At 40.5% G+C, this 16,438-nt stretch overlaps 1 protein-coding gene across 6 annotated transcripts in view; it reads right to left on the bottom strand.

The window, feature by feature from the left end:
* The window catches only part of dysf (dysferlin, limb girdle muscular dystrophy 2B (autosomal recessive)), a 103,707-nt gene that overhangs the window by 60,935 nt on the left and 26,334 nt on the right, over window positions 1-16,438 (bottom strand). For 3 of the 6 annotated variants that reach the window (XM_085147380.1, XM_085147408.1, XM_085147389.1), the window contains exons 12-32: window positions 16,254-16,380; window positions 16,058-16,161; window positions 15,852-15,920; window positions 15,715-15,758; window positions 15,303-15,385; window positions 12,527-12,559; window positions 12,156-12,271; window positions 11,656-11,769; window positions 11,383-11,560; window positions 10,098-10,222; window positions 9,755-9,861; window positions 9,099-9,294; window positions 8,574-8,720; window positions 8,337-8,468; window positions 8,078-8,244; window positions 6,145-6,259; window positions 5,964-6,069; window positions 5,741-5,883; window positions 4,433-4,606; window positions 3,514-3,598; window positions 3,331-3,408 (exon numbers count right to left, since the gene is read on the bottom strand). In XM_085147380.1, coding sequence (XP_085003506.1) covers window positions 3,331-3,408; window positions 3,514-3,598; window positions 4,433-4,606; window positions 5,741-5,883; window positions 5,964-6,069; window positions 6,145-6,259; window positions 8,078-8,244; window positions 8,337-8,468; window positions 8,574-8,720; window positions 9,099-9,294; window positions 9,755-9,861; window positions 10,098-10,222; window positions 11,383-11,560; window positions 11,656-11,769; window positions 12,156-12,271; window positions 12,527-12,559; window positions 15,303-15,385; window positions 15,715-15,758; window positions 15,852-15,920; window positions 16,058-16,161; window positions 16,254-16,380 — 2,443 coding nt within the window. The remainder of the gene's footprint in view (window positions 1-3,330; window positions 3,409-3,513; window positions 3,599-4,432; window positions 4,607-5,740; window positions 5,884-5,963; window positions 6,070-6,144; window positions 6,260-8,077; window positions 8,245-8,336; window positions 8,469-8,573; window positions 8,721-9,098; window positions 9,295-9,754; window positions 9,862-10,097; window positions 10,223-11,382; window positions 11,561-11,655; window positions 11,770-12,155; window positions 12,272-12,526; window positions 12,560-15,302; window positions 15,386-15,714; window positions 15,759-15,851; window positions 15,921-16,057; window positions 16,162-16,253; window positions 16,381-16,438) is intronic. The other 3 variants (XM_085147399.1, XM_085147425.1, XM_085147418.1) reach the window with 1 other exon arrangement.

The raw sequence follows: 16,438 nt of genomic DNA, 5'->3' as shown, positions 1-16,438 counted from the left end.
ATGAGAAGATTTGTCACTTGCAAATTAGAAAGAATGAAATATAATGCAACTTCTCAGAGAGACCAAACATGTATAAGCAGAAAGGGTAGTTTCTGTTTTTCACACTGGGTCTCATTTTGGTCACTCCCCAAAAAAAAGAAGAAAAAAAAAGGAAAATTAAATGGTTGCAACATCTTCTGGGCGAAGGTTTTAGAAGCTGCTTACGAGCTTTTGCCACCCTAATTTGCAAAGCAGAGAGCAAGGTTATTATTGAAGATGCTGAGTGACTTTTTAAAGACGGTCCTCACAAGTATAGCAGTACAAACTTATGCACGATTATGTCCAAACTGTCCTGGCGTCCTGCACAGTGACATCAGCAGCTTGGGAATGCCAAGCTCGAGACAGAGGGCTGGGAACGCCGCTCTGGGAAGTTTGTTATTCCAGGTTAAAACCGCTCTCCTCCATGTTACACACACACAGACACACACACACACACACACACACACACACACACACACACACACACACACACACACACAGAATTAAACACATGTAGCCTACGTACAGTTACACAGACTGAGTAGTTTGTTGTTTCAGGCCGGGTAAAGAGTCTCTGTGGAGCCGTTAGCATTGGAGTAAACAGAAGTTAAGATGCATTTTCCCACCAGCCCTCAATTAACCCTATATCTAAGACACACACACACTCGCACACAGTGTACAGACACACCACCCATGGTGACCCATTCAATTACCGTCCATTTCCAACATCCCATTAGCTCATAAAAACAGCAATACAAACAGCCCCGGGGGGTTATGTAAGTCTGTGCTTGTGTGTTTTTAGTGAGAGTGCGTGTGTGTATGTTTGTGTAGCGGGGAAGCGGCAGTAGTCAGGACCCCAGTGGGAGCCACAGAGGGACATAAGCAAACGAAGACTGGGAAAAGAGAAAGAGGAGAGGAGGGAGAATGGAAAGACAGAGAAAAGGAGGGAGGAGAGGACAGGAGGAAAAGAGCATTATCTCTAAATGTGGAGATTTTGATCTAAGATTAGATACAGTTTAAAGGAAGAATGATGAAAAAAATTCAAGAAGGGGGAATCAGTGGAATCAAGCCACACAAGCATTCTTCATGACTTTATTTCTGCTGTTTGAGGGAACAGAGCCTTACAAAAGACACTCTGTCAGAATAAAATACTAAAGAGCTTCGCGGCAGTTAAACCTGCAATGTTTAACTTTTGTCTCCATCTTCTGTGGACAGTATGCCCATGAATGACCGCAAAAAACAACAAAGTACAGCCAGCTTGATAGAAATAGTGGCAGAGCACTTTCTATAAAGTACCTGGGTGTATTAGAAGTTAGTGAGGCCCGTACAGCCTACTTGGGCTACCAAGAATCTAATCAAACAAGTTCTTAAATTCCAAAGTCATCAAATATTGTCTCTACGGGCGAAAGAGTTACGTCATTTTAACATGAGAACATGGGAATGGACTCCCGTTTGAATACAGCTTCAAGTGGTCATTTGAGGAACTGCAGTTTAAGGGATCGTCAGGGCTTTTTTTTAACCTCAAGAAATTAAACTATTAAGAGAAAATAGTCTTGCCTCTTTGTGGCTTTTGTGAGCACAAAGCTTAAATCAAAGCAGGAAGTAAACCAAACATGTAAAGAGAAGAAACACTTAATCAGCTGATTGCTCTACTAGTTGCTTCGTCAGCACGCAGTTTCTTGCCCGGATGTGTGGTAAGATAATTGCTTCAGATGGTTGAAAGAAGCAAACAAACAGAGGCAGACGGCAAAGGGCAAACGGGGGAACTATAAAGAGAAGCTTAAAAAGACAGATGTGCAGGAAAAGCAGAAAGAAACACAGACAAAAGATGAAAGGCAATCAGAGAAAAAGACAACAGACAGAAGGAAAAAGAAAACAAGAAAGACCTCAGCGTCTTTAATCGTGGATGCCCAGACGCCATGTTACACCAGATTAACGCACAAGTGTAGCCCATCCATCAACTCTACTCACCCATTACATCGTGTGTGTGTGTGTGCGTGCTAAGGAGACCGAGTGAATGAGAGTGATAGCGATTCATCATGTCAGTCTGTGGCCAGGATGCTCTCAGAGCTTTTTTCTCTCTAACCCTGTCTTTAACCAACCTCCCATCTATCATCGCTTTCCCCCTCCATCTGTCCGTCCATCCATTCGTCTGTTCTCTGAGAGCTCTGTTTTTACATGTGAGTCTGCGGTGGGTTTCTGATTAACACAGGCTCGCAGCAGTCGCAGTTACCGTGACCTCTCTGAATGGAAGAAAAACATGTTGTTTTGTGCGTGTGCTTTGCTCTCTCATTCTGTGCGCCTGTTTTCAGCGCGGCTTTTCCTTATGTCCCGTAAGGTTCGCTGCTGCGGTGCATTTAAAGACTTTATTTATTTATTTGAAAAGTCAAAGGATTGTTAGCAATGACAAAGCGTGAAAAGACACTTGTCAATAGTGATGTTTTAACTTATGAACATGTGTTTTCAGCCACATGGGGGCAGCAGAGACATATTAAATGCAAGTTTATAATTCGCTCTCTTTGTATGGAAGCCCGTTTCCCCCGCAAAAAAAAAAAAAAAAAAAAGGATCTCGAAATTTCGACTAATTAACTAAAAATTTCGAGAAAATAAAAATTTCGAGTTATGGATACTTGTTGTTTTGCTTTTTTTAGTGGCAGAAACAGGCCACTACTTGATATGAAGTAGCAAGTGAGTGGAAACAATCCACCCTCCCTCAACAATGAGCCTGTCATGGCCTTTAGTTGGTTTTTTTTTCTTTAGTTGTGCATTTTGTAACTATCCTTGTGTTTTGATCTTTCGATCCTATTCACAGATGGAGATTCATTGTTCCAGGTTTTGCTTCATGTTGTAGTTATATTTGCAGCTGCAGGCCTCCTCAGTTTTTGCTCTCATGTTCTGTCTTTGTGTGTTTATGCACCCAGAGTCAGGAAAATCTATTTCTAAGACACAGAAAGATGAAGGCATCCTACAGATAATGCAGTTTGGGATTATTTTACATGTTGCATGTTTTTAAAAGCACCATCACTTTTACTGCCTTTAACTTTTGTCCTGTCTATGTAAACATAACACTCCAATAATCACCACAACCCTAATTTCTTCCTGGAGGGACGCAAAAAATTCGATCTTATGTAATAAACAGTAAATATACGGTAATGACACAGATTTGGCGTCTGGATTGGAATAAAGGGGGAAAACAACATGCAAGATTAAAGATGTCTAACAAAGTAAAATTATCAAAACTGCTGGAAAAAATGATTTGGGGTCAACTTTGGCTGCCAGATGATGCAGCAGTTACAACATTGTCTTCAGTACCTGAGAAGCTGTCTTTGTCCATGGGCAGCAGGTCTCTGGCTTGATACAGATAGCAGCGCAGATGGTATCGAGTGCCACCTGCATATATACAAATGCACACACAGACACAGATATGTACACACATGATTATACACACAAAAACAGGGACGGGAAAGAAAGGGAGGGAAAAAGAAGCTGCCTTACACTCAAAGAAACAGGAAATGGTAGGCCTGTTGACTCCAAACGTGGTCGTAACCGACTTGTCTTCATTCTTGTCCTCTATACTGCTCTGTGGGGGAAGGGTCGGAGGAGAGGAGCAGACCAGAAACAAAACCTTTTACAAGCACAACAAGCACTTTCTTTCTGTGTGGCCTTCAAAATAAAAGACTGCGTTACTTTTACTGTACAAATAATGATAGGACAAATCACTTTTTTATTTTATCTGTACCATTTTTGATGATTTTGTCCACTTAAGCCCATCTTCAAGTATGTCGCCAAATACCAGTGATAAAGCACAAAGCCAGGCCAATTGAGGGATAAATTACCCAGAATTTGGAGTGGATGAACTTTTTGCAGCAGTAGGTGGAGCAGGTCATGTGCTCATCAGGAGACTGGAGGTTTGACCCCTGGATCGCCAGTCTTGTGCGAGTATTTACCTTTTTTTTTCTGTTTCTGACCCATTTGAGTTCTCATTCTGTATTGGCTCTTCAGGTCTGGGTGATGGCCACTTTGTTTTTTCTTTCTAGCTCACTTCAGGTCTCAGCCTTTGCCTCATCAGTCTGTTTCTACTCATTTGGTCTGTGTGACGTTGTCTTTGTTTCTTAAAAATGGCTCTTATGTGGTTGATCTTAAAGAGTTTAACCAATCAAATATTTTCAGGAGAACCTAGTCCAGACACTTCATTTTTCCTATGAGAAAAATCCTGAAAGAAGTCCTACAGGTGAGACCATCCAAAAATCACCTGATAGTTCCTGTGGTGTTAAACAACACATGCCTGCAGGCAGCCATCAAAAATTCAGGGTAGGACTTTTCAGAGGAGGATTAGCAGTTTTGAACATGTGAAATCAAAAGACCTGGGTTATATATTGTTTAGGTGTCTACATAATTTGGGGCACTTCCTCACCAGAGAACACTCAAGGGCAAAGATGGCTGCCGGTCCTGTCTTCTCTAGCGGCTCCATGCGGCGCCTCCACCTGCGCCTCCTGAAGCTGTCCGTCTTCCTGGGCTTGAGGTGGAACCTCCAGCCAAAAAGCGAGGCGTACTCCCAGCCCTCCCTCTCCGCCTCGTCTGGACGCTGCTGTGAACACGAACATAAACTTAAATCAGCTTTTCATTTTCCCCAAAAATAAAAACATGAGGGCAGAAGAGACGCTCAAAGCAAACTTTCCTAAATTCATTTGTGGAGCTTGGCCACCATCTAGTGGTTACTATGGGGAACTTCAGCTGTTCATGACTTAATTTTGTAATTTCATTTTTTATTTTAAAATTCAATTTAGGAAAAACTATTAATCCACATTTTTGACTAACATCATTTTTTCACTTGTCTTCATCAGCTCTTTCCTTTATACATCAAATCAGGCCAGCAAATCCTTACTGACATGACATTTTGGTCAAAGATATCTTCTCAAAAGATAAACAAAAAAATAAATAAAACATACAGTCTATGGAATAAAATAAGCCATCAAACTGATGGAAACTTTAAGACTTTAATGTTCCTCTGACTATTATCATGGTTGCCTTCTTCACATCACCGGATTTCTTAGGATGGGCAGAAATGTTGGGGATACACGGATCCGTGACCTAAAAAGAATTGGGTGCAAAGTAGGATATCTTCTGTGTTACAGAATGTATCATAATCCCAGAGTGAGAAAAGTCCATAAACAACATAATTTCTTCTTAATTTCTTCTTAGAAAACAAGAAAAAAAAAACACTTGAGGAATTTACAATATGCAGCATGAAGAAATAGGATTAAGAATTCCAGAGACCAATATGTATTATTTATGGGATTATTTGACAATCATTCATGTAACACCTCAAAATTAGCTGGTAATGCTTCAGAATATGGCCCACGACTAAGAGTGAATAATAGAACATCATCATGTACATCAACATAATACAGCCCACACTCCGATGGGCAGTTTATTTATGATGTCAGACGGAGAAATTGTGTTGGGTTTGTTGCAAAGTTACCATAAAATTTCGCTGAACTTAAAACTGCTTACAGTATATTTTGCATCTCTTTTCCTGAAAACACCCAAACTCTATTTATCATGCCCCTGTTATAAAGTGTCACCGCTTTGTTCATTGCAGACTCATTTGTCCTGCTTTTGGCTTTGTTGACGCGCCGATATTTAATATGTCTGAAAAAACAGTGAATGAAGTATATTTTGTTCAAATTCATGTCAAACTCATTTCCTTCTCTTCTGCTACCTTTCTCAGAGCGTCCATCTTCTGCTGGTCTCGTCGCCTCATCCGTATCCATCGTCTCCGACGGTTGGTGTGGTACATCTTCTCTGCCGGCACCCACGACTTGGGACGCCGGTCTGGGGGAATGGTGATGCCGTACTCCCAGCCTGAACACACAGAAAATGACTTATTAGTTTTAATTTACTCTCTTTTGTTGAAAGTGGTATTATTGTGTGCCTGTGTGTACCTTGATCATCCACAGCCCTGTTGAGATCCTCACTCCACTCCACCTCCTCCCATACCCAACCTGGTGGACACTCAATCTCGTCCTTTGGCACCGCCTTCTCCCCGTTCTGACAAAGATACACTTGCTTAGATTTACTGCGATGACTGAAGCCAAAATATGTTACATAAGCACTTATACATACCACATCCGTGTATCCTTCCTGCATGCCGATCCACTGGCCACCTGGTAGCCTCATCTGGTTTTCAAACACTTCCTCTGTGAAGGTCATGTGACCGGCATCCACATCAAACAAGAGTCTGAAGTATTAACAGCACAAAGCAACAGATACATACACATTCATTTACAAATGACCTTCATGTTTAAATATTTTCATTTGCCACATTTCACTCACTGCTAAACAACTACAATTGTGGTCAGAAGCTTACATCCATCATCATAGGCATGAATGTTGGGGTAACTTTGGACTTCTAATTTTGGATTTCTCTAATCTACACATGGTCAAAAGTATACACATTTACCCCCCACACACTCTAATATTTAGTTAAATGTTCATTAGCACAACCAGATGTTTTTGTTAGCCGTCAACAAGATTCTGGCACAATTCTGGTTGAATATTTGAATACTTTTCTTGGCAGAAACTGTAGAGTTCATTTAAACTGGTTGCTTTCCTGACATGGACCCAACTTTTAAGCTCACTCCAAAAATATTCAATAGGGTTGAGGTCAGGCTATGGGACGGCAATTCCAGAAGCTTAACATGAGATTGCTTTATCCATTCCAGACGCAGCTTTGAAGCATGTTTGCGATCACTGGTTTGTTGGAACACCCAACTGTGTTCACGTTTCAACCAACAAACTGTTGATTTGAGGTGAAGTTGAAGAATTTGGAGGTAGTCCTCTGCCTTCATTATTCCACCCACTTGGTGCAATGTAGCAGTACCACTGGAAGCAAAACAGCCACAGAGCATGATGCACCACCACCATGCTTGACAACTGATGCAATGTTCTAGTCCTCCAATATCCCTGTTATCATTGTGGCCAAATAGCTCAATTTTTGTCTCGTCTCATCATAAAACCTTTCTCCTTGAGGTATTTAAGCTTGTCCGTGTGGGCAGCTGCAAATTTCAGGTTGAGCTTGAAAGTGTTGATTTTAGGGCAAAGGCTTCTTTCTTCGTCTGCAGCCTCTCAGTCCATTATGATGTAAAGTTCACTTCACTGTGGACAGAGATGCTGGTGTTTCAGAAGTTTTCAGTTCTTGGCAGGCTTGAGCCTTGGTCGTTTCTGGGTTGTTCCCAAACATCTAAACAAATTTCCTTTCATCTGGTGTGACAGTTAGGGTCTTCTTCCAGACCTTAGCAAAGTCATTATACATCTGATTAACTTGTGTTGAATTGTTTGAAATGACAGTCTATTAATCTGTAGCTGTTAGGAAATGGAAACAGACCTTCCAAACTTGGGGAATCTAGAGTTCTCCTTATTTGATCCGAGTTGCTTGGACTTTCTTATTGTTTCAAGTATCAATCAATCCAGTAAGTGCTGTCAAACAAATCCTTTCTATGCTGACAAGAGAAACTACCAGTTGCCACTCAATCACTAACCGTGATTTAACAGACTTGAAGTTGTCAGGTTAAGACCTTCAGCCAGAACCTTTAGCTCCACTTAATCAAAGATTTAGGCAACTGTATGTATATTTGAGTCCGTATGTATACTTTTGACCCTGCTTCGATTCAAGATAATTATATAAATTTCACAAGAAAGCCTCTGAAAATTTTGGAAAGAATCACATCAAGCTATTTGCCGTAGCTTTCCTTTCACACATGTAGCATACACCAGGAAATAGTCTGGTTCAGTCTGTTTACATATTATAATGTCTAGAAAAGTTCAGGGCTGCACCTGTGAAAATAAGCAAATCCACAGACTAAATCCTTAAGTGTTTAAAAAAAAATTATATATATATATATATATATATATATATATAAATGTGCCTCTAAAAATCAGTTAAAGCCACAAAATTCCCATGTTCTTTCCAACAGCTTCAGCACACAACAAAGCCCAGAGTTTTAAACTGTTAATCACAGAATAATGAGAGTGTGAAAGGTTAAAGGCACAGACTCACGTCCTCTCGGGGCTGATGTACCAGTCTCCAGCCCAGGACCAGCCGGGTGAGGGTTTGAAACTCTCTTTGGGCAATTTAACTCTCCCTGTGATGTCGCTATACTTGGGGTAGGTTAAACCTGTAGTTCCCCAACTGCCCACCAGGGCGAGCCGTGTCTGGTTCTCATACTACAGACAGAGAGAAAGAGGCAGGCTGGGATCATTGCTGATATTTAAAGACTTCTTTATGAGACTTAATTCTAGTTGTGTCGACTTCTTACCGCCTCGGCAAAGACAGACAGTTTTCCTTCAGCGTATTCATTGAAGTGTTTGACATCAGCAGCCAATCCAAACCAAACTTTAACCCTCAACTGACCGGGAAGTTTGGCTTCTCCTCCACTGCTCTGTGGACACTGCACAGCAAACACATACAAACGGTGAGTCACACTTTGTGTCAAGAAGCTGATTAAAGTAAGAGGTGTAATGTCCTCTGATGTTACTCGACTGTGAGTGTGCACCTTAAGAAAGACAGTCTGCAGCTGACCGCAGTGTTTCCCACAGTGCTGCTGGGAGAAGATGACAGTGTGTGCTGGGATGCGGTGGTACGCTACCCTGCGGTCACCCTGCAACATCCATATCACGATGTCTGGAAGGCTGTTCTGGGGCTGGAAGATTGACGTAAAGGAAGAGAGAGAAATTAGTGGTAACTGGTTTTCTCATTAAAGGATAATTTAAATGAATAATAATTTATGGAGAATGTGTCTATGCCTCCATCTCTAGGCCAGATAAACTTTCAGAGAGGAAATGGTTGGTTAGCTTGTTTTTTTCAAAGCTCATCACCTTGAATAACTTTTAAAATTAATACTTGAATTCATTATAGGAAGACCAAGAAAAGGAGAAAACTTATATGACGTTTGCTTAAAAATGACTCAATTCATTTATTTTTAAAACTTTTTGGAGCTCTAGAAGTCTCCTGTGCTCACTTTCACCCACCAGATATCAAGAGCTTCTGACTCAAACTGTAGAAGTTTATTTAAACGCACCTCTTCAGTCATTGTCCTCAGCCTGTTGGCCCAGTCCTCAGCCTGCTCCAGCATCGTGGAGAGCTCAGTCTCCGGGCCGTGTTTGAGAGCCAGCGCTGCCGCGGCGATCTGCTGCAGGTGGAGGGTACGAACGTGCCTCAGCGAGCGATCCAGAGGCGTTGCACACTGCCACTGATCGAGTGAGGGCAGCTCATCACTGGGAAAAGAGAGCGAAAAAGACGGGAAGCAAACATGGCAGGAAATGAAGAGGTCACCAGTGAGAAGTCACGGGGCTAATGTGTGCAGCACGTGCTGGTTGATAAATATCTTTTTTTAAACAAAGAACAAAGATTATTGTTTACTAAAAATAATTAATGTACTTTTAATGCTCCAGAGATGATTGCTGCTTAGCTCAATATTATGTATTGATGTTGACGCATCTACATGAACTCACTTAAACTGAGTCAGTTCCCTGGATAGAGATCATTTTAATTACTCTATAATTTAACCAGCAAAAATCTGTCGTGAAAGGAATGTAACTACTTTTTCCAGCAAAGTCTTAATGACACATTAACAAATAAAAAAAAACTTCCCTGGATTTCCCTCCCTGCAATGAAGCACATATGAACACTCGGGAATAAGTGGATCACAATAAGTTTAAATAACACTGAGTTTACCTGCAGTCACTGATAAGCTGATCCAACAACTCCACCACTCTGAGCTCCACCTCCTCCAGATCACCACCAGCCTTTACTGCCAGCTGCACCCTCTGCAGGTTCGCCTCCTGGACAGACAAACCCGTTCACTCAGTTAAAGCTCAGCATATAAATTTAACAACCGACTCCAGGGAGCTTTGAGTTAAATTACTAACACAGATTTTTTTAATGTAATTTTAGATTTAAAAAAAAGAAAAAAACATAAAATAACTATTATTTTCATGTTTAAATATCTGCATAAAAAATAAAGTGTTTAAATCTTCAACTTGATTTAGTTGTAACAAGTACACATTCGGGCACACACCAGCCTGTCTGTGATGGCCAGCAACATGTTGAGAGCCTCGATCCTTGGCTTGATGTCCTCCCACTCAGAAGAGAGAACAACCACCGGCTTAACATTTCCCCATGGGAGGTAGTAATAGTGGCAACCTGAAACATACGCACATACATTTATATAGGCAGTAAGAATAGAGACAGTGCTGTAAAAACAATTAAATCACAGTTTTTAAATCACAATCTGCATGAAATTAATCTGCGTTATAAAATACACATTTTTAATCATCTGAACTGCAGATCCATCCAGTATATATATATATTTATATTTCTCATACATTCTTATATATTTCTATACTGTGTATTTTTTTGTACAGTTATTTCATTTTTAACTTTAATTTTTATATTTAATTTTATTCCTTCCTAGTTAAATTTACCCTTTTTTATGTTCATATTTATTTCCTATCTTATTCATAGCCTTTTCTTTTTTCTTTAGGTCACGAGCAGTTGTGTAAGCATTTCACTGCATATTGTACTGTGTATGACTGTGTATGTGACAAATAAAATTTGAATTTTGAATTTGATCATTGAACACCAATCATCCTCTGTAAACTATATTTGACTTTATGATTTGAGAACTAATACATACTACCTGAAACATGGTTCTCTGTTCACTACATACGCTGTATATCATTTATTTATGCGTAATTGTTATTATTATTTTCACTCATTTACTGCTCAAGTGTACCACTTTGTTACATTTGAACATTTCTCTTGTTTTTCTGCACACACATTTAGGTGTACAGCAGACATAAACTACCCAACAGCTCATGATTTCAGTTCTTTTTAGTTTCCAGAGTGTCAAACACTCTGAGTTGTTGGTATCTCACAGATAAACATAAGGTGTGTATTGGCATCTTAATCTGTCCCATATGGAAGATTGCAAAGGCATCATAAATATACACACGGGGTAAGTGTAATATGTTTAGCATTGATGTTTTTCATGGCTATATCTAGCCAGCAAGTGAAAACTGAGGAAAACAAAGTTTCAAATGAGAAGTTGACTACACTCGTCTGGATGGCAAATACTGTTGACGTACGCCAACTACACTGCTTCACCTGGGGTTCCAAGTGCATCACCACAGGCTTTAGTACGTGTCTGTAGTGGCAACCATTTTTTGACACCTTGGGATCTTGAAAATGTTTAAATTTTCTTTTATTAGTACATATTACTTGTATTAGTACAAGTTATATTTTGAATATTATCCTTCTGAATGTCACACCGGTTCCAGCCTGACCTTTGACCTCTGACTCACCGTCAAACACTGCCCTGCTAAACTGAGTAGTGGAGGCCAGAGGAAGGCAGGTGTAGTCGAACTTGTTGCCGTAGTTGCCGATGCTGACTTCAAACTGGATGGCGTCGTCGACGTCCTGGAGGAGCGTGGCCGAATAAAACGCAACGAAGAGCGAGAACTTCCTCTTCCTGAGAAACTTCTGCATGATGGCGAGGGGCGGTGAAAAGAGGGATCAGTGTATCTGTCTAATTATCCATCTATCTTTCTATCTGGAATCAGGTTCTAATCTCTCACCTCCACCACCAAAAGATCATCTGAGGGTATGTCTTCAGTTTTTTGCTCCAGCTTGTCCACCAGTTTCGTGGTAAGTTCCAGTAAAACCCGGCCTCGGTATGCCACGCCCTCCCCCTGACGGACAGAAAAAAGGGACAGACGCTGGCACTGTCACAGTTTGTCATTACAAACCCAGTCTGTGTAGATAACCATAGATAACCTTTAAACAAATACACCTCCACAGCCTGAATATACTGTAAAACATGTGACACCATTCCTAATGAAGCCTTGAGCTGAATGCTCTGATCCAACAACATCTTGATATTTTAAAACCAAGGGACACTGTGTGCTCATCTGATACAGACTGGGCCTGCCCAAAAGCAGGCTAATTCTCTGTCTAATTCTCCTTTTTGTGCTCCAAATGGGTCCATAGTTTACAAAATGAACATGATATTGAATTCAAAAGGACTTGAAACTAGCCATGGAGATCATGAACTCATTAACAAAGATAAATAGGTTACTTTTCCCAAGTTAAGAGCCTCATGGGGGTCATTGAAGGCGGTGAACTCTCTGGGGCTGCCGTATAGGTTTACAAAACACGGACCAAACGTTGGCAGGAAACCAAGACTGTCATCCACTGTGGGGACAAAAAGGACATAATGTTTTATTATGGAGGGGTTAAGATGCAGAACTATGATTAGAATCAAGAAAGTATGATTAAATACAATTACAGTGATCAGTTATATTCTAGATTTCTCCAAAATTTAGCCATGATTGAAAGAGATTCGAGTTAAGAGAAGAGAACATCACAACAGTGAAGTAAGACAGTGCAAATGACTGCCCAACTCTTGCACACAAAAGCGTTACAGTACAGAGAGGATGGTGGACGTACTGCCAGAGTGGACGCTCCGTGGAGTCAAGTCATCTGAATGCGTAGAGAGGAAGGATGGTTCAGAATCACAGAAAAAGAGGAAACAGATGTCTTTTGAACGCCATTCAAACTCAAAGCCCAAACACGACATGCAAAACACTTCAGCTTAGCTTGTTTGAAGTTCATGACTTTAAACAAGGTGGGCAACAGAGTAATGGCAGAAAAAGGTACTTAATATAAAAAAACGTTAGAAAGTCTATGAAAGATTAAATATTTTTGTCCCTGATTATTGTTATTTTTACCACATAAACAATGCTGATAAAGTTAGACCCTTGCTGCCAGAAGCAGCATCAACACTATGTGTGAGTCAGATTTAGAGGGAAATCTGGTTGATGGCCTTACAACATGAAACAGGAAATCACTCACAGTTATTGGCAACAGAAGATAAAGAAAGGAGGAAAAGAGCTGATGAAAAACATGAAGGTGAGTGAATCACTTTTAACCATGGGTGGTTATTAAAGATGAACACAGCCACCATGGATCCTTTAGTCCTCTTTCGAAGCCTACAGCTAAACATTTTTGCTCTTGCCAACTTGTTTTTTTTTTTCAAACCAGGTGTAATGAGGGATGTAGTGGATGAAAAAGGGTCTTTTTTGCAGCACCGTAGAATACAACATAGAGTTTTCTTGAGTACTGCAATACTTCTGGCACAGTGACACAGCTTACTGCACTGATACAATAGAATAAAATGGAATAGAACATAATAGCCTATTATTGTCAATGTACACGTACAATGAAATTGTGGGTGCTTCACACTAAATAATAAATATAAATGGTAGACAGCAGGAATTAATAGCAAAGGTGAGAAATATATACGGGGATATAAACAAGACAAGAGAAATGTATATAAAACACTTTAGAGAACATGTTGCAAAGTGCTTGGAAGTAGTGCAAAAATACTTGATCTGAGTATAAAGTCTGTATGTGAGTTGCCTGAGTGATGAAGGTTACTCAGACCATGGCTCAGAGAAGCATACAGTCCCAGCAGGACAAGTTCTCTACCTCTGCTCTGTACACTGTCTCATCTCCTTCAGAGATGAGCCCAACCAACAGTGGTGTAATTATCATACTTGACGATGACGTTTGTTGGGTGGGTTGGTGTACAGTCACATGTGTACAAGGCGTATAGTAGGGGGCTGAGAATGCAGCCCTGGGGTGATCCGATGTTGAGTGACAGTGGAGGGGAGAGGTGGGAGTCGAACTGATTGAGGCCGGTTGGTGAGGAATGTTATATTACTTTTCTGGTGTTTCCTTATCATGGTCTGGTTAAAATGGCTCATTGTTATTCACGTATTCCAGACAAAGAAGAAATTACATTTACCACAAGCAGTGACCAAAGCTCATGCACTTTCTCTTTTTTTGCAGCTGGGGGCATCAAAGACTGAAAACTCAAGCAGTGTCAGTGTTTCCCACACAAACATTACAGAGTTAGTCTTCATGCATGCCACTGAAGAAACATCCATGCATCTTATTCACAAACCACGGGTTCATTTGGTGTTTCAAAACTTTACACTTCAAGTTTTCAAACGCTAAAACAAAGACATTAACTGAGATGTGCACATCTGGAAGTCACTACAACAGTAAAGACAGTACGTTTAATAGATCCTGATGAAAACTAACACACTAGCAAAGCCATAAACTATAAAGTGATGCATTCAGTTAAAGTGGTGTATTTCAAAGCTGCACACACTTGAAGGCATTCCTTCAACACAGTCAAAATCTCAGTTTTAATAGTGTCAGTAATACTAATTGTGTTGTGTGCACAACAAAGGGGGAAGGGAAATCCTATAATATGCACCACTTGGATGGTTTTGCTCATTCAAAAACAACTTATCCAGTAGAACTGCTGTCGAAGCACACAGTCAACAAGGTTAGCAAAACATTTCATCAGAGCGAGTGGAAAAGTCTGTTGTGAACACAGACAGCAGCACCTGAGACAAACAGTTATCACGTCTAATTGTTCAGGTTCAAGTAAACGTGTGAGCAAATGGTGTAACAACACACACCATGGCAGAAGTTGTTTAAAGTCTAATAGATGCATCTACTGATTCAGGCTGAAGCTCCTGAGGGTACTAAGTTAATAGCTTAAGTGTTTACAGGGAGTATTGACCATACCGATCAAACTGGGTCATTTCCTGAGCTGACGTGTTAAAAAAATAAACCGAATAAAGCTCAGTGTTTGATCTATAGTACTGTGTTCACTTTTACCCTGTAGGGTGTAGAACTTCACTGTAGTCTGCCATACAGAAACTGTACCGCAGCGACCACTGTAGGTCTGTTTGGTAATAACTAGCACAAGGATAATCCATGAAACAAAATCAAGCAGGCTGCAGGCTGTCAGTGTAGACAGTGCTGTTTCACTCGTGTTTAAACCGGTCAAATTACACATATTTATATAAATAGAAGATAGAACTAAGGTTTTTATAGTTTTGTGGCTCAAGAATAAAGTTGAAGTTAAAGTTGATAAAAACCTTATTTTGACCTGTATGATCAGCTGAAACCTCGCTGAAAATATCTCTAAAACAGGTTGGGCTTTTTCCCTAAGCTAATGCTAACTGCTTTCAGGCAGAGCTGAATGTGATGTTAAACACTTCAAACAGTGTAATTATCACTGGATGTCAGTAATCAAACCAGGCAAGTTTCAACACTCTGGTGCAGTTTAAATCCAGCCTGAACCAGCCCAATCTGATCTGGTCAGGTAGAGTCTAGTTCAGACTGGTTGCGACTTGTTACTCACCATCTATCTCTCCTCCGGGGGCGGAGATCTTGGACATACAGAGGTGGGTGGTGCCGATAACGTCGTTGTGACTGGCTCTATCCCTAAAATGAGAAAGCCATAGAAGGATTCAATGCGCGTGGTGGGATAATTAATTTTTCTATTTCTACATGAAATACTAGGACTGTTGTGGTGGGCCACACTGAAGCTTGTAAAGAGATAAAGTTAATATTGAGCACAACTGAGTTCAGCTTATTGGTGTGGCACTCCACAACAGTCCCAGTTCCTCATGTGGAAAATTAACTGCCCACCCCTATTTTTTGGTGTGGGTCTCCACAACAGTCCCATCTTATAAAGAGGTCAAAATAATGTTGATAATGATGCTAAGTTTGATGAACAAATGTGAGAAAGGGAGATTTTAGCTGAAAATCACCAGTCCAGAATTCTGATCCTCATCTTCTCACACATGGAAGGAAACTGGGAAGAAGAAAGGAAAAAAAAACATGTACTTTCTAGTGACAATGAAAATACAACTTCTTGGCACAAGAATTGTCTGTCTTTATTTCTTACTCTGACTGGCATGGCCAGGCGCTGGTTCCACTGTGGATTGGCGTTCTTTTCCAAAGTCTTCGTGCAAATCTGACCACGAAAAAAAAGACAATCCACATTTGTTTTTATTAACTAAAAACGTATTCGCTTTCCAGTTTTATTTTATTTGGTTGTTGACTAACAATCATTTTAGTCAATGTAATGAACTTCTATAGAGTCATATGCACCGTTTTGCCAGCAAAGTGAATCTCCACCAGAGGATCCACCAGATTCTTCCTGTTGCTATCAAAGCCAAGAATCTGCCTCATCCCATCCATGAAGGCATCGTCCACTTCAGACAGAGAAGCATATTAGGAATCTCTATACATATATATATATTTTTCAAGCTTATCAAATGTGCATAGAATAACAACAGAGACTCACTCTGTGGCAGGTCTTCAGCTCTGAAGATCCTCAGGTTGAACGAGGCTCCTCTCAAAGACAGACCTGCAGGCCTCAACAGGTTTGATTCTACATCCTCTTTATCCTCTACACACTCACGTTTATCAGCCTGCAATCACATTAAAGTACAAATACTCACTTGTGATAATGAGTTGCACAGAAAAAGC

The sequence above is a fragment of the Neolamprologus multifasciatus genome, chromosome 3 (assembly GCF_963576455.1).
Source record: "Neolamprologus multifasciatus chromosome 3, fNeoMul1.2, whole genome shotgun sequence".
In the NCBI taxonomy this organism is placed as follows: Eukaryota; Metazoa; Chordata; class Actinopteri; order Cichliformes; family Cichlidae; genus Neolamprologus; species Neolamprologus multifasciatus.
Note: the sequence above shows the minus strand (reverse complement) of the source record. Positions and strands in the feature narration are given on the sequence as shown.